At 45.6% G+C, this 25,594-nt stretch overlaps 1 protein-coding gene across 6 annotated transcripts in view; it reads right to left on the reverse strand.

The window, feature by feature from the left end:
• JADE2 (jade family PHD finger 2) overlaps positions 1 to 24,559 on the reverse strand; it is a 159,850-nt gene extending 135,291 nt beyond the window's left edge. Inside the window, exons 1-2 of one of the 6 annotated variants that reach the window (XM_030211683.1) lie at positions 24,456 to 24,559; positions 4,708 to 4,765 (exon numbers count right to left, since the gene is read on the reverse strand). In XM_030211683.1, the coding sequence (XP_030067543.1) occupies positions 4,708 to 4,765 (58 nt within the window). In that variant the 5' untranslated portion in view covers positions 24,456 to 24,559. Of the gene's footprint in view, positions 1 to 4,707; positions 4,766 to 13,082; positions 13,172 to 15,959; positions 16,110 to 22,811; positions 22,882 to 23,216; positions 23,252 to 23,708; positions 24,015 to 24,455 lie in introns of those variants that run through there. The other 5 variants (XM_030211684.1, XM_030211681.1, XM_030211682.1 and 2 more) reach the window with 5 other exon arrangements.
• Between the last annotated feature and the right edge of the window lie 1,035 nt (positions 24,560 to 25,594).

Below are 25,594 nucleotides of genomic sequence, written 5' to 3' on the forward strand. Positions count from 1 at the left end.
TCCTGGAGGCACCCAGCCAGCCAGGTTTTCAGGATATCCACAGTGATTATTCATGAGAAAGATTTGCATATAGTGCAGGCAGTGTATGCAAATCTCTCTCATGAATATTCATTGTTGTTATCTTGAAAACCCCTCTGGCTGGGGTGCTCCAGGACCAGGTTTAGGAACCACTGGACTAGGCAAAAAATAACCACACATATTTTGGCTCTGGAAGGTTCCTCCTTCACCCCCAGGCTTTGGGAAATAAATGGAGAAAAGGAGATCCATGGTAGACCCCCCCAGCCTGGAGCAGAGAGTAAAGTGAGGACACTGCTAGTCCTTTCCCTTTGCCTGTTTGACATTAGGGATGGGCACCCAGAAAGTTTTTCATTTGGGGGGTTTTGTACACGAGAAAACAAATGTTAAAAGCATGCACTGGGCGCACAGTGTGTGCTCTTTCCTGACAGATGGACATGCATGCACCATCGCTCATTCAAACAGTGCACACTCTTTAAGGAGAACAGGCACTATCCCCTGAATTCTACATGGCGTCCAGATTTGGGTGCCTAAATTTGCGCATGATCTCGAGATGCGTGAGGAACTTAATTGGCTAATTTCTGCTAACGACCAATTATCGATGTTATCTGGCACCAATCAGGATGTGGCCACACGTCTGGCTGTGCACTGTTCTATAACAGGGCACCCAAATCCAACTCAAAAGGGGGTCTGAAAATGGGAGGGGTACGGGCACATTAGGGGCATTCCAAAAAGTTGCGTTGTTACAGAATACTGGGTCTCTGCACCCAACTTGGGTGCCAGTATTTATACCCGGTTTCAGAAGTCGTAAGTCTGGCACCCATCATGGGAATCGGCGCTAAGGGTGATTTTATGCGCATGCCTTTATAGAATCATGCTTAGCACCGATCTTTTCTGTCACCCATTTTTTCAGTGTTATTTATATAATCCGTCCCTCTGTGCGCAGAGTGCACACTCTTACTGGCAGACAATATTCCTTTCAAACAACAGCCCAACCCTACTTGACATCTGAGTTATGGTGGATGAACCATCGCCCGGCCAACGTCAAGCTACGCGCGAATGAGGCTTTTTGTGTGTGCACAAGAAATATTATGATACACTCTGCTCCACGTGCTGTTTATGCTGAGCACACTAATACTGAAAACTGTGCACCTTCCTCCACATGGATGTTAAGTCTTAAAGGTACATCTTAAGGCCTAAAACTGTCTAGCTGTCTCTGGAAATCCCCTCTTAGCTGACAGGAAGCAAGACGGTCAGCGTGGGACATTTCTCGCCCTTCAACATCCTTTCCCTCCACACAACATCCAGTTCCTCCTCCTTTGTCAGTACCATCATTCTCTCTTAACTGTGCAAAGAAAACTGCCCCCTCCAGCCTCCCCCCTGTATAGAAGAATGGCCAGACCCTGCTCAGCTGTTAGCACTTCAGTGGAGTGGGCAGGAGGACTTCACCTCTCTCCTGCCCTTAAACAGAGTCCACTGAGAACTAGCTCAAGGGAAAAGTGTACCCTGGCTAGGAAAGGGGGGGGGGGGGGGGAAGCCAGAGGGTGCTCTGTAAGGGTCAGGGTGCAACTTCATCCAGGGCTCTTTGTGGGGACAGGAAACTCATTTCTTTTTATTTTGGGATTGTTATCAAGTTAACAAGGGGATTTTTACAGCGGAAAGAAGCGTGACTGTACTTGTTTGTTTTAATGTTCATATTACTGCCATGTACGTATGTTAGAGGAAGATGTTTGCCACCTACACAGTAAAATTCTGTGCATAACATTAGGCCCACAATATGCAAAGGCATTCAACCAGCCAGCATCGGCACCTGGTCGGTTAAATGCCTCATAACTGGCTATCTGGCAATATTCAGCGGGGGCAGCCAGCTATCTCCAGCTGAATATTGTGAAGGGGATAAGGGAACAGAGAGGGAGGGGGGTACCTGCAGAGGAGAAGATAAGGCCCAGAGGAGGGGACAACCCAGATTCTTAGCTCAGGGAGTTCCACATATCAGGAGAAAGCATAGATCATTTTCCCCAGAGGACTGGAGGCAGGGTAAAAACTACGATTCCCAGCAGCCCTTGAGGAAGTCTTACAACAGAATCAAAGACTTCCTAGCCAAGCAGCCCCCAGTGGAGCCCAAGGGAAAAGCAGGTAAAGGTGAAACCCAAGACACGGAGGGGAGGCCAGGAATGGAGGGGGAGCCTCTAAGCAGAGCTAATCAGGGGGAGGAGGATCAACTGGGGCATGGGTGGGGTGAGGAGCCCATGGAATGGAAGGGGGAAGAAAAGGAGGAAGAAGTGAGGCAAGAGGAGCCAATGGAGATTGCAGCTCTGGCAAGATCCACAAGTAAAAGGTTCAGACAGCAGGTAACCGCTTGGTGCGGGGTCTTGGTAAACAAGTGAAGGCAGTGGCTATCATGGAGGAGCCAGGGAGCGACGGGGTCAAGTGGGAGGAAGCCAGGAGATAGAGCTGGCCAGAGGAGGGAGGGGACCCCTGGGAGCTCTCTGCCTCTGAACTGCTGATGGGATTTCTAAACTGCTTGTTTGAACTGCCTGTTTGGAAGTGCTTGTTTTCTTTGAACTGCTTGTTTTTCTTTGTGGAACGTTTTTTGCTTTTGGGATTACTTATTTTGAATTGCATCATTGGGACTGCTGAGATTCATGTCCTGTTGGTTTAAGAACTGCATTTTTGAAGTTGTGGAGATTCCTGAACTACTTTGCTTTTGGAACTGCATTATTAAAAACTACTTTTTCTAAACTGTTTGTTTTGGGGATTGCATTCTTGAAACCGCTAGGATAATTTCCCTGGCGCCGATATCTCGGGAGCTGTGCTGGAATAGTACTGCTGACGTACCTCAGATCGGAGGGTACACCCGGAGGATTACAGGGAGTTGTACCTAAGTGGAATATCATATAGAAAACTTGGGCCGGAGGCCAGAGTTTTCCTGAGAGGAACAGAGAGATCCTTCACAATATCTATGGGTAGCGATTAGCAGATAGGCAGTTATATTGGGCGATATAACTGTCTATCCACCAATTTTCAGCCCCAGTTTAGCAGCTATATTGTGCCGCATGAATACATGGGGATATTGTTAGCCAGTTTAAACATAACCGGTTAAGTCTGAATATCAACTTAATCGATTATGTTCAAACCAGTTAAAAATAAACCAGATATTCAATGTCGGTCACTGGAAATAGCCCAGAACTTGACATCCAGGTTTAGTGCTGACTGGGGGAATTAGCCCGGCTAACTCCCATGGTTTGAATATCAGCCCCTATGTTTATTTACACTTTTTTTTTTTTTTACAAATGCCCTTCATAAAAAACATCAGAGCAGTTTAAAGCACAGTCAGAACTAAAATAGATAAAAAAGAAAGCGATGCCTGTAACCTGGAAGCTGCCTAAGGTATATGTCTACTAAAGTGTACTAGTAAATGGGCTTGGGGGGGGGGGGGGCAACACAGGACTTTCCCATGTACCAAGCCTAGTGGTTAGTGCAGTGGACTTTGATCCTGGGGAGCTGGGTTCAATTCCCACTGCAGCTCCTTGTGACTCTGAGCAACTCACTTAACCCTCAATTGCCCCAGGTACAAATAAGTACCTGTATGTACTATGTAAACCGCTTTCAATGTAGTTGCAGAAACCACAGAAAGGCAGTATATCAAGTCCCATTTCCCTTTCCCTATTTGAGATTCTACATGGAATGTTGCAAGTGGAGGAGTAGGCTAGTGGTTAGTGTAGCAGACTTTGATCCTGGGGAACTGGGTTCAATGCCCACTGCAGCTCCTTGTGACTCTGGGCAAGTCACTTCACACTCTATTGCCCCAGGTACAAATAAGTACCTGTATATACCACTTTGAATGTAGTTGCAAAAACCACAGAAAGCTGTTATACCAAGTCCCATTCCCTTTATCATTTCTAGCATGCCCAGGAAATGCAGCAGTTTCTAGTATTTCTCTTTCAGGTTGTGTGCTAATGTTCACATGGAGACAAGTATCCCAAATACAAATTTAATGGCGAGCACTTACCACCTCCTATTTAAGAGGCACAAAGAGTTCCTGCATTATGGACGTGCTAACCAGTTAGAGCGCACTAATTGGAATGCTCTAGCTGGATAGCTCATCTATGCCCATTCTCCACCCGACACACCCCCTCAAGAAAAATAAATATTTGCGCAAATATTAAAGTCCTTTGATCCTACCACAAGTGTTGCCTTTCTACTCAAGCACCGGTTCCAGACTTCTGTTTTGCTCAACCCGAAATTGCCTGTGTTTTTAACAGCGACAACACAAAATAGCAATAATAATAATTCACTGTCTAAATAAAACCTATTACTTAAACTGAATGTAAATTAGTGTCACAACCTGGGCTCTCCTAATTGATTTAAAAATAAGAATCTCATTTGCATTTTTAGGGGGACATGTGCACTCCTCTTAGGCTCAGACCCCATCACCTGGGCTCTTCTGAGATGCCCTCATATCGGATAAGAGGCAGTCACAGCTGGTCTGCACAGGTGAGTTCCTATGAACTTGTAGATGGGCTGAGACTTTCTGAGAAGGGATCTCTGCAAAGCATCTTTTTGTTCACGGCCCCTCCAGTGCAGGCAGCCTTCCTGACTCTTGGCAAACTAATTATTCAATTGCTTTTCGCTGCTGGAGGTGAACCTGCTCAGTTATCTTTCTCAAAGCATTTGAAAGAAGGGTCTTACTGTCAGTGGTGTCTGACTCATCGCTGCTGATTGAATGCTTTCTCAGCTTCTCCTCCATCTGTAAGAAAAGAAATTGAGCATCATGCTTGCTGTTCAGTGAAGTCATTACACTCCCAAACCATTGGTATCCCTTCCATCCCCCCCCCATCACATCACCCTAACCACACCACCAATTACTGGGGCCTAATGATGGAGACAGGAGAAGGGAAAATGTGCATTACAAACACACAGAGCACTATGCTTTTCTCATCCATGTGTATGAACAACCAGGTCCGTCTCCCTTCGCTACTTCACAGTGTCTCTGCCTCTATGTAATAAGACAGAGGGCCGGCGTGCACGGAGCAGACATTAACATGGCACCGTGCACTCACACCCTGGCTGTGGGGTTGCAGCAAGAGTCAGGAAGTCCAGGTGACTAGAAATGTACTTTCGCGCCGAACCAGGGCTCCCTGGTGGGCAGGGAGGGACCTGAGCCACAGGCTTAAAAGCTCACAAGTTGGCCAGAAAAGCCCTCTTTCGTCCCAAAGGACATGACAGAGAGCTGCCTACCCCTCCTGCCCACACGTTGATTCAACTGTAATTTTCTATTTTGTGCATGTCGCAGCTTGGAGGGCGGGAATACCTAGAGCCTGGGTGATTGGAGTAGGGCTAATTCAGCAAGTTATGGCTGCTGCAGATGGGTTCTCTGCACCTGGGTTGGACGCACCTTGCTGCGTGAAGAGAGCCTCCCGGGTTCAGTATCTAGCGCATTGGTCAGTCTTGCTTATGGTGACGGACTGGGTGCACTAAGAGCTTACAGTCTGGCTCAGGTATCCTGTTTTTGGCTGCTTGTGTTAAATACAATCATGTCTTTCTGAGAAAGCTGCGGCCAAGTTGTTCCCATTTAACTTACAGTGTTATGTGTTGTCATTTATTAATTTGGGTTCAGTGTTCGAAAAGGGGGCTGGGTTAGGGTGTCATGGTTGCCTATGTTATGTCCTTGGAGACACAACTGATGTTGATCAAGACATTCGCTTTGGGAACACCCTGCCCCTCCCATATTCCCCATTTCCTTTGGTCCACTCAAGTGATCCAACTCGGCTGTTAAAGAAATGAAAAAATATAGGTCAGACCTAACAACCAGGGCCGATATCCAATAGAAGCAAAATGGGTAGGAAGGCTCCTATCTGATTATCTCCCACTGACCGGTGATCCCCAGATGTTCAGCAGTACATAATCGGACAGTGCTCCTGAAAATCTGATCACACTGCCATGTCATACCTGGTTAGTGCCAGGGCCCTCCCGAATAGTCAGAGGGGAGACAAGAGTTACCCGGGCACTGTTAATATTAAGTGGCAGCACCCGAATAACAGCAAAAGGACTGTCCTGAGTTAATCGTGGAGCTATCCGAGCATCACCATTGAAAATCAGTGGTACCTGGATAACCCATGGCAGGTCACTGCCCAAATGTTTGGTGCTGGTACCCGGACAGGTAATATCACTAAATATTTAGGTACAATTCAACTGGCAGCAGCTGATATTTAAGAAACACTGACCGTCGCTGGCTAAATATTACCTCCAGAATTATCATCAGTCTAACAACTGTACATCTATAACTCACTTTTGAGCACAACTCTTAAATTTCAACGGTTTTTATTGATGACAAAATTCAAAAATACAACTTCACAAAGGCACATACAAAACAGCTGTATCAAAAACATCACCGGTATACATCCACAGTAATGGTCATCAAATTTATATATTAAAATCCCTCCCCCTTCCAACTATTTATTACAACCTTTCTCCTCCCCCCTTATCCCCCTTTGATTGATGACCTAACCAAAGAGATCACATATTGCAAGTTTCGAATATACATTACTTTAGGCTTGAATTCGTATCCAAATAAACATCTTATTACTTATATTCATCAAACTTTCCTCCCCGTCTCCTCCCCCCCCACCCTCCCCCTTTCCCCATTGAAACAATGTGTTTTGAACGATTCAATCAATCAAACCATATCAACAATCATAACTATACAAGAACACGTGCACTCAACTCAGTCCTATCTTCAATCTCCCAGCTCCCATCCCACCTTATCAGTCGTCCAAAAGCTGAACAATTAGTGAGCATAGTGTGGGCTCCAAGGAACCATTAGTCCATATAGAGATGTACCTACAGCTCCCAGCAATACATCTCTACTTTGTGGTATATCCGATGAAGTTTTCACTTGACCTCCTTTGCATTCTCAATTATTCCCTTTCCCTCCCTCCCACTCCCACCCAGTCGCCATCTTTCAACAACAATCTTCACCCGACACCAGACACAAACCACAGACAGATACAAGTCCAAGACACACAGACGAGAAAGAGAAAAAAAAAAAAAATTATTATTAATGTGGGTATTTATATACCCAGATATCCATCATGGTGGGGGGGGAGAAGAGGAAGACAGCGATCCTAAAACAAAAGGGGGGCCCATCCCCCCAACCTATATAAATCACTGATCTCCCTGGAGTGTCCTCTCTTTAAATCCTACAGTCCTTAACCCGCATTTAGCAGCAGACTTCTCGCTCTGTGTGGTAGGGAGTCCACATATACTCCCCATACTTCATGGAATTGCTTCAGCCTCTTGGGCGTGCGTTTAGCATATCTATGTTCAAAAGCCATTAGGGCATGAAATTTATTTCTCCACACCCAAAAAGATTGAGCACAACTCTTAAAAGTGAATCACAAATATATTAAGTTAAATGATAGTTCACTTCTATGCTGACTTCTATTTCTACATATCCAAGTGGACCAACATGGCAAGCAAGATACTTAAAGCCAGGAGGAATGCAAACAAGTCTACAGATGTGTTCAAGGATTGGAGAACCATGGAGCTATGCCAGAGAATGTGGTACAGGCGGTTAGCTTAGCAGGGTTTAAAAAAAGGTTTGGACGGCTTCCTAAAGGAAAAGTCCATAGACCATTATTAAATTGACTTGGGGAAAATCCACTGCTTATTTCTGGGATAAGCAGCATAAAATGTATTGAACTTTTTCGGGATCTTGCCAGGTATTTGTGACCTGGATAGGCCACTGTAGGAAACAGGATGCTGGGCTTGATGGACCTTTGGTCTGTCCCAGTGTGGCAATACTTATATAATTACTGGGCAGACTCTAGTGCAAGAGCGGGTCTCCCTACAGGTGAGTGAGGGCCACCCACAATCCAAACACTACCTACTAGAGACCTGGCAGAAGGGCTGAAAAGTCCTACTTGGGAAATGATGGCAGATAAAGGTCCACATGGTCAATCCAGGTTACCCAATGAAGTGGCCAGAGCTGCATCCACCACTCTGTGCAAGACACACTCCATCATGATTAAACACTGGTTTCACAAACAGGGCACTTGGCAATTCATCACCATGCCAACCTCAGATATGACGGTCTCTGGGAAAAGATGACTAAAGCAGCAGATCCAATGGCCAATTTTTCACGTCACAGGTCTATAAGCAGTCTGAAAAAGGTTATGTGTTTTAACTTCTGTAACTTTTTTTTTTCACATAAGGAAGGGGTTTTGGCTTTTGTATTAAAAACTGCTTGGTCTAACAAAATTTATTAAGACCTCGATTTTTGTTTCTTGTGACTTTATGCTCACCTGGGTTCAATTCCCACCACAGCTCCTTGTGACTCTGGGCAAGTCACTTAACCCTCCACTGCCCCAGGTACAAATAAGTACCTGTATATACTATGTAAACCGCTTTGAATATAGTTGCAAAAAAAAACCACAGAAAGGCGGTATATCAAGTCCCATTGCTTTTCCCCAGAGACAGTCACATACAGGCAGTTGGACGCAGTCTTGGAACACAATATTAAAACAGCATGCCAACAGTGGTTTTATCCTATGGCTGCAGCACAGTCACAATCATTATCCAATACACGATTAAACCGACAATCCAATAATATTGTTAATGAGGGTGTGCATAATTGTGTAATTCTGCATAATTTGCCACCAGACCTCTCTCCCCCCATTACTTCTCCCTGGACTCCCCCCAGCACCACCTTGACACCTCCTTACCCCCCTCCAAATTCTCCCAAACACCACCTACAGCTTTTTGTTTTTTGATGGGACATTTAGGTCACCAGCGAATTTATTGTGGCGGAGAGAGTAGTGGGTGCAAAAGAACTACTGGGCTTCCATGGATTTTTTTTGTTGGGAGAGCAGCAGTGGGAGGTGTAAGGGAGCCACTGGGCCACACCATGGATTTGGTGGGGGGGAGGAGGAAATGTTATGAAATGCAAGGGAGCCACTGGGCCACCACAGATTTTTTTTTTGAGAAGTGCAATGGGGTTTGGGGCCAACAGGTTATTTTTTTCTTTTTTTGGAGGGGGGGGGGGGGGTAGAAATCAAGGGAAGCAAAAGACACGATGCACTGCTCCAAGAAATAGTAGCATACCAACACCATTATGTATGATCCTGGGAATTATGCACCAAGATTGTCAAAATTATGCATAATTCCCTGGGCTCTAACCAGAGACCCATGGAGTCTGTTCACCTGCTCCACCAAGGAGGTATCCATTAACCTACCAGAGGGCGATACATGTGTTTGATTGGCCCCTTCTGTGGAGCTTGGTAGGCAGAACAATGAATGCCAGGATAGAAGCAAGGTACAGCAGAAGCCTCCTGACAAGCTGGCATAAACACAGTCAGCTCTTTATTTCCCTAAAGCAGAACACTCCATTACACCTTGCTTTAATCTGTAGTACCCAACCTCCCCCCCCCCCAACCTGAAAAAAACAAACAGATTCTCATATTTGTCACAAGCCCTGCAGCATCCTTCAAGGTAATTACTCAGATGTTTAAAAACTTTTAGGCCAAAGCAATGAATATGGGCTGCTCTCCAGAGACATGCTAACTTTCTATCAAAGGGAAACAAGAAATGTGCAAAACATCAACTTTTTTTTTTTTTTTTACAACAAACTGTATCTAATCTAGCAACCGTCATCACAGTTTCTAAAGCGGACACTGAAACAGGATTTATTCCCAGGCTCCTCAATTTACTATGTGTGCACAAAATACTGTGAACATTATGTAATTAGGTTTTAAACTATAGAAGCCCTCTATTGAGACAACAGAAGAGGAAGCAGGGATTGAAATGCACGAACCACTCCCCAGTCTGCGTTGTAATTTGAATTGTTTTTGTAGCAATGATTAAATATTCTGTTTGTGCACATGAACTGTCTAGAAAACGTCACTGTGATCTTGGGGTTTACCCAGTGCATTTTTTCTAGCGAAAAAGGTGCCGGTACTCAAATGCTAGGCCACCCTTCGGGATGGGGTGATCAATGACGGACAAACCCCGTAATAGCCAGGCCCCCTGAAACCAGTCACAGAATCTATGACAAAGCATAATTAGCATGTAGAGCCTGCGCTCTTTCATTAAAATTTGGGGGCCGTGGGTCAATTTTAGCAGACAATGGAAAAGATGAAGGTACACAGTACCCCCTCAAAAAAAGCACTGGGTTTACCCCATGCACTTTTCAGTTGTTGGCATGAATTCCTCATTAAGTCACACCTCAAGGCTGACAACCTACTTCTGTGAGATCTCAGAGCTAGAAAGCAACACCCCTGGCCTGCACCGCAAGTTCCTGTCCTCTTTTCTGAGCACAACCACACAGAAAGACCCAACTTCAGTTCCTGGGTCTTTCGTTCCCCCGAGATTACAAGGGCCGGGAGACGATGAAGAGGTACAGCGCTGCGTATGTCTAGTAGCGCTTTAGAAATGATAAGTAGTAGTAGTCTGGGTGCAACACTGCCAGATTTAAGGTCCATGGGCATCGATCAAAGGCCATTGGTACGATGGCCAGGTTACGTAAGTTGACCAAGTATATAATATAGGAGGAAATCCTTGAGTGTTGTGAATGAATGCACCTGGTGCTGTAGCCCAAACGAATCTGGTTCTGAGAGACGGAAGCCCAAAGGAGCAAGGGGAAAACCAATGGGCCCAAAACTACCAATAACTTTTAGGGTAAACAGGTCTACAACGGTAAAACAACCTCAAGTGTAACATAGTAGACGACAGCAGATAAAGACCTGTATGGTCCATCCAGTCTGCCCAATAAGATAAACTCATTACATATGGTATGAAGTGATACATCATACGTATACCTGATCTTGATTTATCCTTGCCATTTTTAGGGAACAGACCATAGAATTCTGTCCGGCTCTGGCCCCATTCCAAAATTTCTGAAGTTGTGTCAAAGCCCTTGAATAGCTCTTCTTCAGCCCAGCCAAATCTACTTAATTTCGATCAGGACACAGACCGTAGATGTCTGCCCAGCACCGGCTTTCCTACCTAATCTCCGCTAAGTTTTTTGGATACGACCCTTCTAAACAGGATTCCTTTGTGTTTGTCCCATGTATTTTTGAATTCCATTACCGTTTTCATCTCTACCACCTCCCGTGGGAGGGCATTCCAGGCATCAGTGAAAAAATGCTTCCCGACATTATTCCTGAGTTGGCCCCCTTTCAACCTCAATTCATGCCCTCTGGTTCTACCACCTTCCCGTCTCTGGAAAAGGTTTTTTTGCAGATTAATACCTTTCAAATATTTGAACGCCTGTTTCACTTAACATCTCTCCTTTCCTATTTGATCATTTACTAAGTGCTAGATTTTGTGCGACAACTGCTGGTCAGCAGATTTAGATGATTTCGCAGCAGTGACAAACATCTGGAATGGGGAAACAACACGCCAATGGGCAGTGTGAGGCCCAGTTTTGGGGACAGGAAAACAATAGGAGCTGCCAAGTCTGCCGTCATCAGGAAAGGAAGTCAAATGTCAGGCTGTAAGGAAGCCCAAATGAGCCTTCCCATGGAAGTTTCTTTTTGCTGCAATTCCAATACGAATTGGCGCCTTGGGATATTTATGTGATAAGGCCTTTCCTTTTCAGCTGGAAAGAGAAAGCGGAAGGAAGGATGGATGTATAAGAGGTATCTACAGGTCATGCAGTCTCTCAGCTAATACTTGGAATGCCTACAGCTATCCCACTAGGCACCATGACGCCATAAATTTGGGATAAAGTAGCGTGGCTGCCATGTTAGTCTCCCAGAACGTATAGAAATAATAATTAGTAAATAACAACAAAAAATACAAGTGATACGTTTTCATTACACCAACTTAATAGCTTTCAGGAGCTGGATAAAAATGGGAACAACAGAAAATACAAGCAAATCATAAAATCATTCCAATGACAGCCAGAAGGGGGAAGCTTGATGGCTGACAGTACAATATCCTGTGTTATAAAGAGGTATGATTATAATCCACTTTGAATTAATGCCTAAGTGGAATAGAAGTGTATAAATCATATTACATTGCCTCTTACAGTATACATATTTTGTAACTTCATCTCATAAGGCTAGCTGCTTCTGATGGAGGCACTGCACAGTTTCATAGCCCTTGTCTCCACTACCTCAGTTCTTCTGGTCTCATGGAAGGAGTGTATCCTTAGCAATGTAGGCAGAATAACTGAGCAAGCTACATGGATTGGATGGTCTTTCTATCATTTGCATTGCTCTGTAGGAAAATAAATGCCTACAAACACTTCATCTCATGATACTCTGAGGCCAAAGAGAAATTCTTGGTTTGCAAAGATCAATATATAATGTTAGACTGCTAACGTCTCAACATGTTAAGTACATCCCCCTTCTTTTTATTTTTGTTACATTTGTACCCCGCACTTTCCCACTCAAGGCAGGCTCTATGCGGCAGGCAATGGAGGGTTAAGTGACTTGCCCAGAGTCACAAGGAGCTGCCTGTGCAGGGAATCGAACTCAGTTCCTCAGTTCCCTAGGACCAAAGTCCACCACCCTAACCACTAGGCCACTCCTCCACTAGGCCACTCCTCTTTCTATTCTGTTCTTTTCTAATTCCTCTTACTCTTACCTATCTATATGTTAACCATCTCTCTGACCTCATGTGCAACTTTCTTTAAATTAGTTGCCTTACTCTTGAACTCTTCTTACTCTTATCTATTAATATTCCCTTATCTCTTATTTGTCCTGTTTGTCTGTCCTAATTAGATTGTAAGCTCTGTCGAGCAAGGACTGTCTCTTCATGTTCAAGTGTTCAGCGCTGCGTACATCTAGTAGCGCTTTAGAAATGATAAGTAGTAGTAGTAAAGACCAGATCTTTGTTACACCCCAACCCATGGCAGAGTAGTGCCCTCCCCTTCTGATCACCCATCAGCCTGCTCCCCTTCCTCCTTCAGCCTAGCATTGCAAAGATTTTCATGATTCACTTCTATGTTCTAATATTGCCATCTTTTGCTCCAGAGGAAAGGCCTGACCTGAGGAAGGGGGTGTTACTCCCAAAAGCTAACCAACAAATATATTAAGTTGCTCCAATATAAAAGGCATCACCTTTATTTAGTAACCTTCTTTTCTGTGCAGGAGCTTTGTAAAACCATCTTGGGAGCGCCCATGAAGGTGAAGGGAATGGGGCAGAGGCATTTCATTCTGTAATTTCAGCTCTGCTTTTTCTCAGTGACACCCCAACCCTCTCCTGAGCCTACCAGGCACCTGGATAAGCACCAGTAGAGGATCTGGAAGAAAGCACCAAACATTACAAATAAGTAAGGGGCCCGGTTACTAAACTACATTAAGTGCTGGCACATGCTTAATGTGGGGGGAAAAAGGCTTACTGCAAAGTGCGTGAAGGTCTTTTACGGTAATTTGCCTATCAGTGTGTGCTATTTATTTATTTTTGTTGCTAATTTTTCAGTAGGGGATGTGTCATGGGTGGGGAACTGGCATGGAAGAACAAGACCTACAAAAAAAAAATACCCTCTATTTTTGGCCTACGTCATAAATGATCTTAGCGAAGGGAAAAGTCCTGCGTTAAAATGCGCTAAGCCCATTTCTTAGCGCACCTGAGCACAAGGGCTCCTACGTTATTAGGTCTTCGGCAAGGTGTGTGCGATGCTGTCGAGTTTAAAGATATGAGGGAAGATCCACCAAAAGGTGGAGAACTCAAGCACCCCACGATAAAAACAACAATATACAAAAAGTGGGAGTACGACCAAGGAAACCAGACGCTGGAAGACGTACTTAAATAAAAATTTATTAAAGATTTGAAGACTCGACACGTCGTGTTTCGGCCGTCAGGCCTGCATCAGGAGTCTGCTGTACAGAGTACTGCGGAGCAATGGCGATGGATGTACACTGAAAGCTTTTCAGCAATCTCTTACATGGAAGGTTGCTATGAAGTAATGGGGTTAAATCCTCAAAACTGGCTTGGTAGTCTTGAAAAAGACTGTTTAAAGAAAATTCGTCAGAAGTGCTGCTCGCGCTATCAGTAAGCTTTCAGTGTACATCCATCGCCATTGCTCCGCAGTACTCTGTACAGCAGACTCCTGATGCAGGCCTGACGGCCGAAACACGACGTGTCGAGTCTTCAAGAGTTTAAAGATATACCAGCAGACTTCTGCAGGGGCTGCAAGTGACACAATGCCATGCGCACAGCAACCCACTTCCTAAAACCTTCCCGCAGACATTACTGTGGGAAGGGGCTCCTCATGTCACAGACATGTCTGCTTACAACCAGAAAAGGATGAAGGGACACAGACGGAGAGCAAACCTACACAGCTTAGTTAAGCATCGCAGGAGAACCAGGATCAACACAGGGCTGAGGCTGACCACGAACACTCAACAGCAAGTTTAGAAAGCTGAGGCCATCTACCTTGTCACTATGCATGGGAACGTATCCTACAAACAGTAAAATAAGTTTTTAAAATTGCAAAAATCACATTAAAGATCTGTTTTAAGATTTAGCTACATCAGTGATGCGGCTGACCAGCCCAACAGATCTTGGAACTAACACACTGTCCTGGATTTATGTAAACAGACAGGGCTGGGATTACTATCAAGGTCATATCTTTCTTCTTTCAGGTAGCACATCCCTGGAGGTTAAACATAGGAACCCCTGGCTATCAGGGCTGGCCTAACCATTAGGCAAAACTAGACAGTTGCCTAGGGCAGCAGGCTTCTAGAGGGGCAGCAAAAAGAACCTGTGGTCAAAGTCATACAGTAAGTCCTGACAGCCACACGAACTGAAAGAGCTCTGAACATGTGCTTCTACCTGCAAAACAAACTTTAATATTGAAAAGTATGATGTCCAGTTACATGTGTTTATCAAATTCTTGTAGGATAATTATGATTTTTGAGCTTAATTATCAAAACCTTGGAGAATGCAGCAAACAAGCTATGGATCTGAAATTAATTGGGTCTGGGGGGAGGGGTAAGGCTGAAGGGTTGCCCAGGGCACCCTATACTCTTGCACTGGCCCAGCTGGCCACCCTCTACTAGAGAAATAGAGACGGAGTAGCCTAGTGGTTAAGGCATCTGGATGCTCTAGGTTCAAGTCCCGTTTCTTGCACTAACATATTGGGGGAAAGTCATTTCAGCTCCCACTGCCTCAGGCAACTGCTTAGACTATAAGCTCTCCATTGTGCCCACAATCCGATGAACGGCACCCTCATGAAGGGCCTCAGAGAACCCTGACAGATTAGCTGTAAAGTATGCACCTGTGAACTTCAAATGTAAGAAAATACACTGGATTAGAGAATGACACGGGGACGGGGAACCGCAGTAACCGTGGGGATGGGGACAGGGACAGAGCCCACAGGGACAAAGTTTGTCCCCGTATCATTTTCTAGTTGGAAGGTGGTAGTGGGAAGGAGGGTTATTATAGTTGCTCATTGCTATTATTGTTTTCTATTTGTAATTTATACACAACAGTTACACAGCATATTGTTCCTTTTTATACTTTAATAAAAAGATTTAAATATAAAATCATAAGTGTTCACAGCCTCTACAGATGAGGACAGAGCCCGCGGGGACGGAGACAGAACCTAAAGGGATGGGGTGGGGACGGAACCCACGGGGATGGGGTGGGGACAAACTTCTCTACACTGAATTCCAAAAATTCATAGTATCAGCTATGGGAAACTCAGCTTGAAAGAGTAGCTCACTGAACGATTCACCGCTTGCACCTAGCTCAGTGTCACCCACCCCCCTGTCAGAAGTGTAACCAGGTTTTGATATCAGGGGGAGCAAACCTTTTGTAAAACAGGTGCCGGAGTGAGGCTGCAGGCCCAATTCGTGTAGGCGCCATGTAATTCAAAATGGGGAGGGGACAGCTGCTCCACTTGCACCCCACCTAGCAACGCCTCTGCCCTCTGACCGTATCTATTGCCTAGAAAATGCCAATGAAGCCCTAATAGTAAACTCATGACCAACCTGGGGGACCTGGGTGACATTTTCAGCTCAGACCCTCAATTCCATGGAGCAGGCAGGGCTGGAGAAGCTGCATTCATAGCCCTGGGTGGGGTGAGAAGGAGGGAATCATACCCATCATCCAATGGTGACACCTAGTGGCCAGACTCGGAGTGCAAAAGCAGCCCTAATACACACCCTCTAGACAGAGATTGTTGCTGCAATGATGACAGGACTAAAGTCAGTTAGGAAATGAAGAGAGACAGATGAAAAATTACCAGAAACATGCAGGTGAAGGATCCCAGCTCTGGTTTAAATGAGCTGAAAGCCCCCAAACTGCTGGATCAAAAACAAACAACCTCCCAAAGAGCAGCTGTACCTAAAAATTCAAGTGCACCCCTTTAACTGTAAAAAGCAAAGGTGAGAACGTCAGAAATAAAAAGAACAAAACGAGACAGTAAAATCACAGTTTGAAATGGCACCTCAATATTGGACTCAAAGACAATAACAAAGGCTCCCAGTGCCAGAGGCTGAACACCAACAGACTGGATGGACCGTGCAGGTCTTTTTCTGCCGTCATCTACTATGTTACTATGTTACAACTCACTAATTCTAGAATCCTGCATACCTATTTTCACTCTTAAGTCAAAGTTGCGTGCACAGGTTACAGAATACTGCCAGTTACGCACGTAACTTAATTGTTAAATTAGGCACTAATTGGCATTAATAACTGGATATAGATGGAGTTAATTGGGGTTAATTGCCACTAATTAACTGTTACACATGTAATTGCATTTATTTGCACATTTATACCCCACTTTTTTCCCACAAAAAAGTGGCTTACAATGTACTGATTAGGCTAGCGCCTATTTAGTTGGAATCCTATACCCTTAGTGCACAACGAAGCTCTATTTAAGGGTGTAAGTGCATAGCGTGTAAATGCAACCCAGTTTTCACATGGCTGGAGCGTGAGAGAGGCAGTGGTGTGGCTGCCACTTACACCCTACTTACAGAAAATAGGAAGTTATGTGCACCCTTGCTGCAGTTATGGCATGGCTGATATAACTGTGGGTGCCTACATTTTAGGTGCACCAATACCAGGTTACAGTATTTTATAACGGAATCTAAGCACCCACATACAGTTATAGAACAAGTCCTCACTGTACAGCATCAGGGCAACTAAAAGGGGCTATTCACTTATAGAATTGCCCCCTATATGGCACCAGAAAAACTGGCGTGGAAAAATACGCGCTTAACACTGTTCTATAAACTGTATCTAACATTAGGTGCAGTTTATGGGATATACGTTAACGCCTGGACCTGCGACTAAATTTAGACATAACCATTTACGCCAGCTACAACCCGGTGTAAATGAATAGGCGCAGATCAGACATATTCTATAACAGTGCATGTAGTTTCTAGGAACGCCCACAATCTGCCCATTCTCCTCCCATGGCCACGCCCATTTTTGAGATCTGCACAATAGTACTTACATCACCTTACAGATTACGATTAGAAAGTTGTGCACGTACATTCTAATTAGTGCCAATAATTGCTTGTTAATGGCCAATTAGCAGCACCGCTTGGCCTGTTAAGCAATTTGGCCGCACTGCGAAATTTGCACATCTAACTTTAGTCGCCATATACAGAATCTGGGGCTACGAAGGTAATTCTATAAAAGAGAGTCTATTTTTCAGCACTAAGAACTTTGGGGTCAATATTGAAAGCAATTTAACTGTCCAGAAACGTTTCCCATCCCGTTAGATCGCCTGTTTGGGGCTAACCACTAATTTTCAGCGGTACTTAACCGGTTAGTGCTGCTGAAAATAACTGGTTAGCACCACACTGATAACTGGCTATCTGGGGCATGTTCTGGGGGTGGAGTCAACACTTGGCTGGTTAAATGCCAGTATTCAACATGGTTAACTGTATAAAGTCAGTCCTTCTCTTTATGTGGTCACCCACAGCCTATTAAGTGCTGAATAGCCGGCTCTGGAAACCTGGAAATTCAATGTCAGTGCCTGGAAATGGACCAGCATTGAATTTCCGGGTTTAACACTGGTGCTGCTGGCTGAAAATCGAGCCCCTTAAGGTTAATTGGAGTCTATTCTATAAAGAAGCTGCCTATTCTTTCATAGAATACTGAAGTAACAGGTCAAAACTGCGCCTATATTTTAAGCGCTATCGCTTACACCAGTCGTAGTGCTGGTATAAATGCTAGCGCCTAAATCAGTGGTTCCCAAACCTGGTCCTGGAGGCACTTCAGCCACTTAGATTTTCAGGATATCCACAATGAATATTCATGAGATAGATGTACATACCAAGGAGGAAGTGCATTCAAATCTCTCTCATCAATATTCATTGTGGATATCCTAAAAACTGACTGGCTGGGGGGCCTCCAGGACCAGGTTTGGAAACCACTGGCCCAGATTATTAAAGCACAAGCATAAATTATATTTTACAATCTAGGTGCATTACAAGTGACCTGCTCATGTGAACGTCCACCTGCAAAATACACACCATCAAATACTGGCACTTAGCCAGAAACTGATTGTTTCCGCATGTACCAGAATGCCAGCGTTTATAGCGTTCTTGCAGATTACATCTAGGCAGTTCCTTACAAAGTTACTCCGTAAAGCACCCTGTTTACTAAGCATTTTTCCAACAGGTGAATGAGAGAAGAGTCTTCAGTCCAAAGGACCCTAAGAATATATCGTAACAGGTGCAAAATTCACAATTAATGAATATCACACAGATGGGCACAACACAGTTAAAGTGTTATGGAACAAATTTTTAATGCTTAACAGATAATCATTAAAGGCTGGACAGCAATTAATCCTGAAGTCCTTCAACTGAGTTTGTGACTTGGAGTAGACTTCAGGGACAAATCTGAGGTGACAGGGATAGGGGCCACAGTTCAAGGTATGGTGTCTCCGAAATGCACCGTCCCTCACTAAAAGACAAGATATGAAACAGAGGTGAAACAAGAAAAAAAGAGGAGCATGAGGTTTGTGAGAATCAGGAGAGGGGGACAAGCAACTGTAAGAAGAGAAAGGGTAATTTTCCAGTGTGGTCACTAAGCACAGAGAAAGTACTTGGAAGACAAGACACAATTATGGTTTTAAGTTGTACATGTGAAGTTGTATCTTTACACATTTACAAAAAGCATCAAGTGAGAAATGACACATACTGGTCTAACATTAGAAGAGTAACAGAGAAAGCAGGAGGTGGTTGTGTACCTTTCTACACAAGAACAAGCAGACTGAGACTTCTACGGAGAATGGGAGAAAGGCGTGTTGATTCTATTTCAGGCACAGAAGCTGATGGAAGATGAGGAGTGTGGAGAATCCATGCAAGAGACAGAAAGGAGGTGGTGAGAAGGCAGGCCAGGGATGCTGCAAACTTTCAATCTTGACACCCCCTCCTCCCCTCAATTAATGTTTTGGGGTCCCCCCAATGATCATGATTACCTCAACACCACCCCTACCAGAAAAATCAGGGTAACTGTGCTATTAAATCCCAATAAATAAATATTTGAAAACTACCCACCTTCCTGCAAATACAGTATTTGAGTTTGTGTGGCTGTTAGGATCTATTATTTTGCTGTTTGGTGCCCTAGGCAACTACCTAATTGTGCCTAATGACTGGGCTTGCTCTGGGGGTACGTACTCACACAGGAGTTAAAAACTCATGGTACGGAGATTCCCAAGAGCCAGCTGTACAAAACTTTCTGTGCTAGTAACCTGCGATTTTGATTGGTTCTTGCCAGTTTAGTGAGAACAGTATTCAGCAAGAAATGCACAAAGTGACGCCGCGTGCTTTTCACTGTTCGCAGTAGCAGTCAACAGGAATCATATGCAAATATATCACGAGATAATTACTATTCAAATGTGCATTCTGAGCAATGCACAGCCATTTACGAGCGATGCATAGAATGCAGCCCCCTCCCCCGCCTTTTACGAGGAAATTTTAACAGATCAGGGAGCTGACGGTGGCTTCTGGGGTGAAGCAGGCTGCTGTGAGTATTTCCATTGGTATTTCGAAAGGCAGAGAATTGTGATCTTCATGAACTCACCCAACACAAGTGATATCTTTTTAAAATGAAGAGAGCACACACGTTATTCACTGAATGGGACAACCCATTCTTGAAAATGAAAAAGTGAAAGTAACTGGTAGAGCAAAAACTGAAGCCAGGCAGCCTCGATCAATATTCTCTCCCAAAGTTGTCTTGGAACAAACAAGCATGTAGTTTTGAAAAAAAAAAACAAAAAGCTACACGCAGCTTTCATACAAGCACATTATTGCTTGTATGCATGTATGAAAGCCATGTATAGCAGTGAAATGCTGTGGAGGCGTGTCTATAGCACACACTCCTGTTCTACGATTGGCTGTTCTACACATGCGCTGCTTAGCAGGAGGCTGTTCCATGCATGCACTGGCGCTTTCCCTACCAAGCTACTTGTAGAAATTGCATGCAGCTCATTTGTATGCAATTTCCATCCAGCATCGCTCACTTTTTAGAACTCAGTAACTTTTTCTGGGGATCGAAAAGCCCCTGTTTGTTTTTGCAGGGGCTTCTGTGCATCTGGCCCCAAGTGTCAAGACCAACAGCAGTGATGAGGGAAGAGGAGAAGAAAAGGGGCAGGGAGGTAGAAAAACAGAGGGAGCAGGAGGTGTGTGATATGTTGGAACTGGCAGAGAGAAGGGATGCTGCCTTCCTGCATGTCAGAAAAGTGCGGAAAACAAAAAGGAAATTAAGAATGAACTGCAGAGAAAGCAGCTCAGGGAAGGAGACCTTGAAGCAAATGAAAGGAGAGATGGAAGGGAGGAAAGGTCAGAAAAGAGATGGAGTAGGAAGAAATGAATAAGGGCGGGGCAGAGATGGGAGATCTGTGTGAGTGAGGGGAAAAGAGGAAGGAGTACAGAAGGGAGGGGCAAGGAAGGGATTGGCTGGTGAATGTTGTGTGTGTGAGAGAGAGAGAGAGAGAGAGAGAGAGGGGAGGGAAACTGTGACTGCAAGGGAATGTCACCAAGAGAGAGGATTGTATCTATGTAAACAAAAGTGACACAAACAAGAATACCCATGCTACCAGCAGCCGCAAAAACAGTGTAAGACTGAGGGAAGGACACGGCAGCAAACATATGGCAGTCTGTGACAACTATGAAAAAACTGTCACCCCCTTCTTTTCCCAAAGTTGGACAGAAATAAAGATTAACAAACAAAACCAAAATACAAAATTATATAAGCTGATAGATACCCTTTTACTGGACAAACTTAAAACATTTCTTGGCTAGCTTTTGGGAGCTAACACTAGTGTCTTCCTCAGGTCACAACAGGATAAGCAAAAGATTATATTTACCAGCAAACATATTTTGCTAATTTTTATCTCTATATGCATTCAAAATGACTAAATATGACATTACTTTACTTGGGGGGGCCATGACATGGGAGCAAAGTGGCTACCGGGAATGCCAATTTGGCCATCAGTTTTCAATAAGGGTTGACAGATTTCTGATCCTATTGGATGGTTAATTGTGAGCTGGTCATCAGGTTTCAGAAGGGTTCCTGACCATCCTGTATAAAAAAAGGGGGGGCAGCTACCTAGCCTGCCATCTGGGCAAGGTTTGCAGGCTGCCTATAAACACAGAAACACCAAATTCGTGGGAAGCTGAATCCAGGGAGAAATGTGGGGCAGTCTGTCAGTGATGAAGATGTGGAAAGTCTATGCATAAGAGAGAAGACATCATAAGAATCTGCATGAGAACCAGGGCTGGCAAGGAGAGACCAAGAGAACAGGGGGGTGAACCCACAAAAGGCGGCGTGGATTCATTTAAAATATGAGCACGGAAGGAAGATGTTTTCTGATCTGCTTTATACTGACTCAGAGTTGTGCTAAAATGAGAAATGTGGGAAATTAGGAGAGCACGCAACGGACAGAAAATAGTAAAACCAAATGGGGTGAGCGGACAGGTAAGGTACATGCAGAACATTGAAGAAACAGAAGCATGCATGGGTATGGTGCAGCATCTGTCCCAGAAACGACCGTGAATACTACCAAGTCGTCTTAACAAGTAAACGAAGTGACGCCTTATTCAAAACCAGACGACTATTTGCTTCCAGCATTTCACAGAACCCCGCAAGATGACCTTTAATGGACAGCAAAGAGCAGCTGATCTTGTGAACGCTGTGCAGGAGACGAGGCGGAGTGAAGAGGACAGAGCTCTAAGCCTGGGGGGTGGAGAGTTTCGAGAACGAACAAGCGGGGGCGAGGAGGGAAGCTTAAAAGGGAAAGTAAGGGGCAGGCCAGCCGCCGCCCCCAGAGAGAGCCGCTCGCTCTTGGAGAAGGTAAACAGCCACGCCCCCTACTGGCCTCTCTCAATACGCAGCACACGCACTATACATGGCCCGGCCCAGGGCACTGCCACCCACCCCACCCCGAAGCACAGTCACAAGGCACGGCCAGATCCCGTACAGGAAGCGCCACGGCTCGGCCCCGCTACACTTCGCTCTGCAGCCAGGGCTAGAGGCCTGCCCTGCCACACAGCACTGCCGTCCAGCTCAGCTGCCAGGGTTAGAGACCTGCTATGCTGCCCAACAGCGCCCAGGGTTATAGCATTACCAGATCCCCTACAGTCAGAACCACAGCTCTGCACCTGGGCAGTGCCACCCAGAGCTAAGACCACAATTCTGCTCCAGGCACTGGCACACTCCTCAATATGATCCTGCCCATGCACCACCACAACACGGGCACTTCCTCCAGTCAAGGCCAAAACCCCAAGGGCACTGCCACCTCCCTACAATCAGTACCACCTAACCCCCCCCCCCCCCCAAAAAAAAAAAAAAAAAAATCGAAAACCAGGGCTCTGCCATCCTACCATATAGCCAGCACCACACTCTCCCAGGCATCGTCATTTCACTTCAGGGTTTTTTTTTTTAATGTTCTCATTTGCAAACCTTCACATGCCTGGTCGCCAATCAGAGATGCACCAGAAATCAAGTAGCACTGTTACCTTATTCATCCATCCCTCACCCACCCCTAAGGGGGAAAGAACCGTAAACGTTAGGATTTTTTCATGTGCGTCAGTCTTACCCACACATAAATCTATCCACCACTAAAATGATGTCCTCACTCCTTTCCACCCCCCCCCTTTTTTTTTTTTGCAAGCCCAACACGTGAGACGAAGCGATCATGTGGAGCAGCAGCACCACGATCTAGTCCGAATCCAAACAAGCTAAGGGAAGAAACTCGGACAGCTTTTCCTTTTGGCTACACCCCTCACCTTCCTGGCACATTTCATTCCGGCTGCTCTTTGCCCCCCCCCCCCCATGCCTCTGCCAAAAGCGATCTGGGAACCCTGCAGAAATACATAACCCCACGCCTGCCCACGTTTTGGAACGCAAAGTGGCCCGAGGCCCCCGCGAGCGCTCCAGACCGGAATGTCGCAGTAATTAATAAGAGATTTTAAAATCCGCCTCCCCCGCAGCCCCCCGGGCCTTTAAAAGTTGTTGTTTACAGTGCTGCTGCCTCCGGCAGCTCCTTCCTCTCTTTAAACATGACGCCCGGCAACATGCGCAATCTCCATTCCCTCGTTAACGAAAAACAGCTTCCTCCTTATACGTGCAACCGTGCAGGAAACGTAATACTATAGATATACGGATATATAATCGGTACAATTTTTTTTAAAGCACACACCTGAGCAATGTCACCCCTCCCGTTCCCTCCCCCCAGGCCACCGAAACAGGACGAATCGGAGGGGGCGGGGGTTCTTTACCTTGCCCTGGGGTGTCCTCAGAGTTGAGATGTCCTGTCAGGTTAGTACACGAGAGTTGTTGGAGGGGGGGAGGGGAGGGAGAGAGGTGGAGGATGCTACGGAAATGGGAGAGATCATGAAGCGGGCAGCTTACTCCGGTAGCATCGCCCGCCCCTCCGCTCGCCAGGAGATGCTCCGCCGGGCACAAACTAACTCCATGCGTGCGAGCCCCTTCCCCGCCCCCTTCCAAAGAATTGGAAAAGAAATAATAATAGTATTCCCATGCAACCGCTATGGCCGCTCCGCTGCAAATCCAAGAAGCTTCTTTTAATATGTTGCTGACTTCCTCGAGCTGTTGCATGAAGCAAAAATTTGAAAAAAATATATATATACACAGAGTAATAATAAAAAAAAACAGATAAGAAATAAAGTGCCCTGTTCCCCGTGGGCTTCTTCTTTCTCAATGGCAAGGCATGACTTTCTGCTCAGTGCTCAGGCTCGTTTCTTATCTTTTTGGGAGGGGGGTAAGAATCAGGTGCGAGAGGAGGGAGCACGGAGGATCGCATCTCTCTGCCCCCAGCCCTCTAACTCTTGTTTCTTAAACTCTGTGCCCGCCCCGCAAGGAAAAGCTGCTGGAGGATCCGATTGCACTATTACAAGTAGTGTCAGCTCGCTTTCGCCAGTTCGGCTCCTTTCTCGATTCGTGCAACGGCAACCACTGCCCACCCCACTTCTCTCGCCTCAGCGCCTTATCCTTTCGTAGCTCACCCCGATTTATGCACGAGCGAGGATCAGGCACCGCTGCTGCAGCCCCCTCCGAAGCAGCACACGGCTTAGACTTAAAAAATCTTTTGGCGCCATATTAATGACGTACTTCAAATTTGCCATTTCTCCTGCGTCAAAAGAAAAAAAAAGCAGAAGGAAGAAATGGGTAAAAGCCGGACCCTCCGGATCCTGCGCGTTCCACCTTAAGAGTCGGCGGGAGGATCCGGCTTCTACGCAGAGCCCGGAATCGCTGCGAGAGACCAGGAGCTGCCCACTGTCAGGTGGCTTCTTGCTGTTTTCTACTCTCTCCCCCAGCTGATCGGCTACCTTCCGTGCTGCAAGGGACCGGGGAGCTACCGCCTGGCAGGCGGGGCTTACTCCTTCCTGCCCTCGTCGTGCCAGGCTGTGCCCTCTTCCTCTGCCGCTGGAGCCAAGTGATTAAACGCGCAGCTCATAGCAGGCGTTGGGTAGCAGAAGGAGAAAGACATATAAAAGGATGTGTGTGATGTGCACACAACTCGTTTTAGCAGCCAAAGATGCAGACAGGGCAGACAAATTCTGTGAAACAGGCGCTGAGGTAGCTTAGCACTATTAGATTGTAAGCTCTTTGAGCAGGGACTGTCTTTCTTCTATGTTTGTGCAGCGCTGCGTACTCCTTGTAGCGCTATAGAAATGCTAAATAGTAGTAGTAGCACTGGGGATTGGAGGAATGTGAAGGAACAATCAAGGATGTGAAGGTGGAGGGGGTTCAGATCCGGAGGTGTCCTCCCCATCCTTCAGGTGCAACTTTATTGTTAAAAAACAACCTGCCCAGTTTGATCTGCATTCTCTCTCTCTCTCTCATTTCTGCCCTACTTGAAACACACCATCACCCACTTATAATACCCAGATCATCAGTAATTTTTATAACACTGTGCTACTCCTGTTTTACACCGGCTAGTTAGGTTAAAGAATAATGCCTCACCTAAACACCTTGGCCTAAAAACCTAAAGAAAGTCTGTTGAGGGTGGCCTAGCCAAGGGTGGGCCCAGGCCCACCCACTTTATGCTCAGGCCCACCCAGTAGCAGCATACCTATGATGTGGCTGGCAGGGATTCCCAAGCCCCACCAGCCAAAAACTCCCAACAACTGGCCCTCCTGCA

The sequence above is a fragment of the Microcaecilia unicolor genome, chromosome 8, assembly GCF_901765095.1.
Source record: "Microcaecilia unicolor chromosome 8, aMicUni1.1, whole genome shotgun sequence".
Taxonomy (NCBI): domain Eukaryota; kingdom Metazoa; phylum Chordata; class Amphibia; order Gymnophiona; family Siphonopidae; genus Microcaecilia; species Microcaecilia unicolor.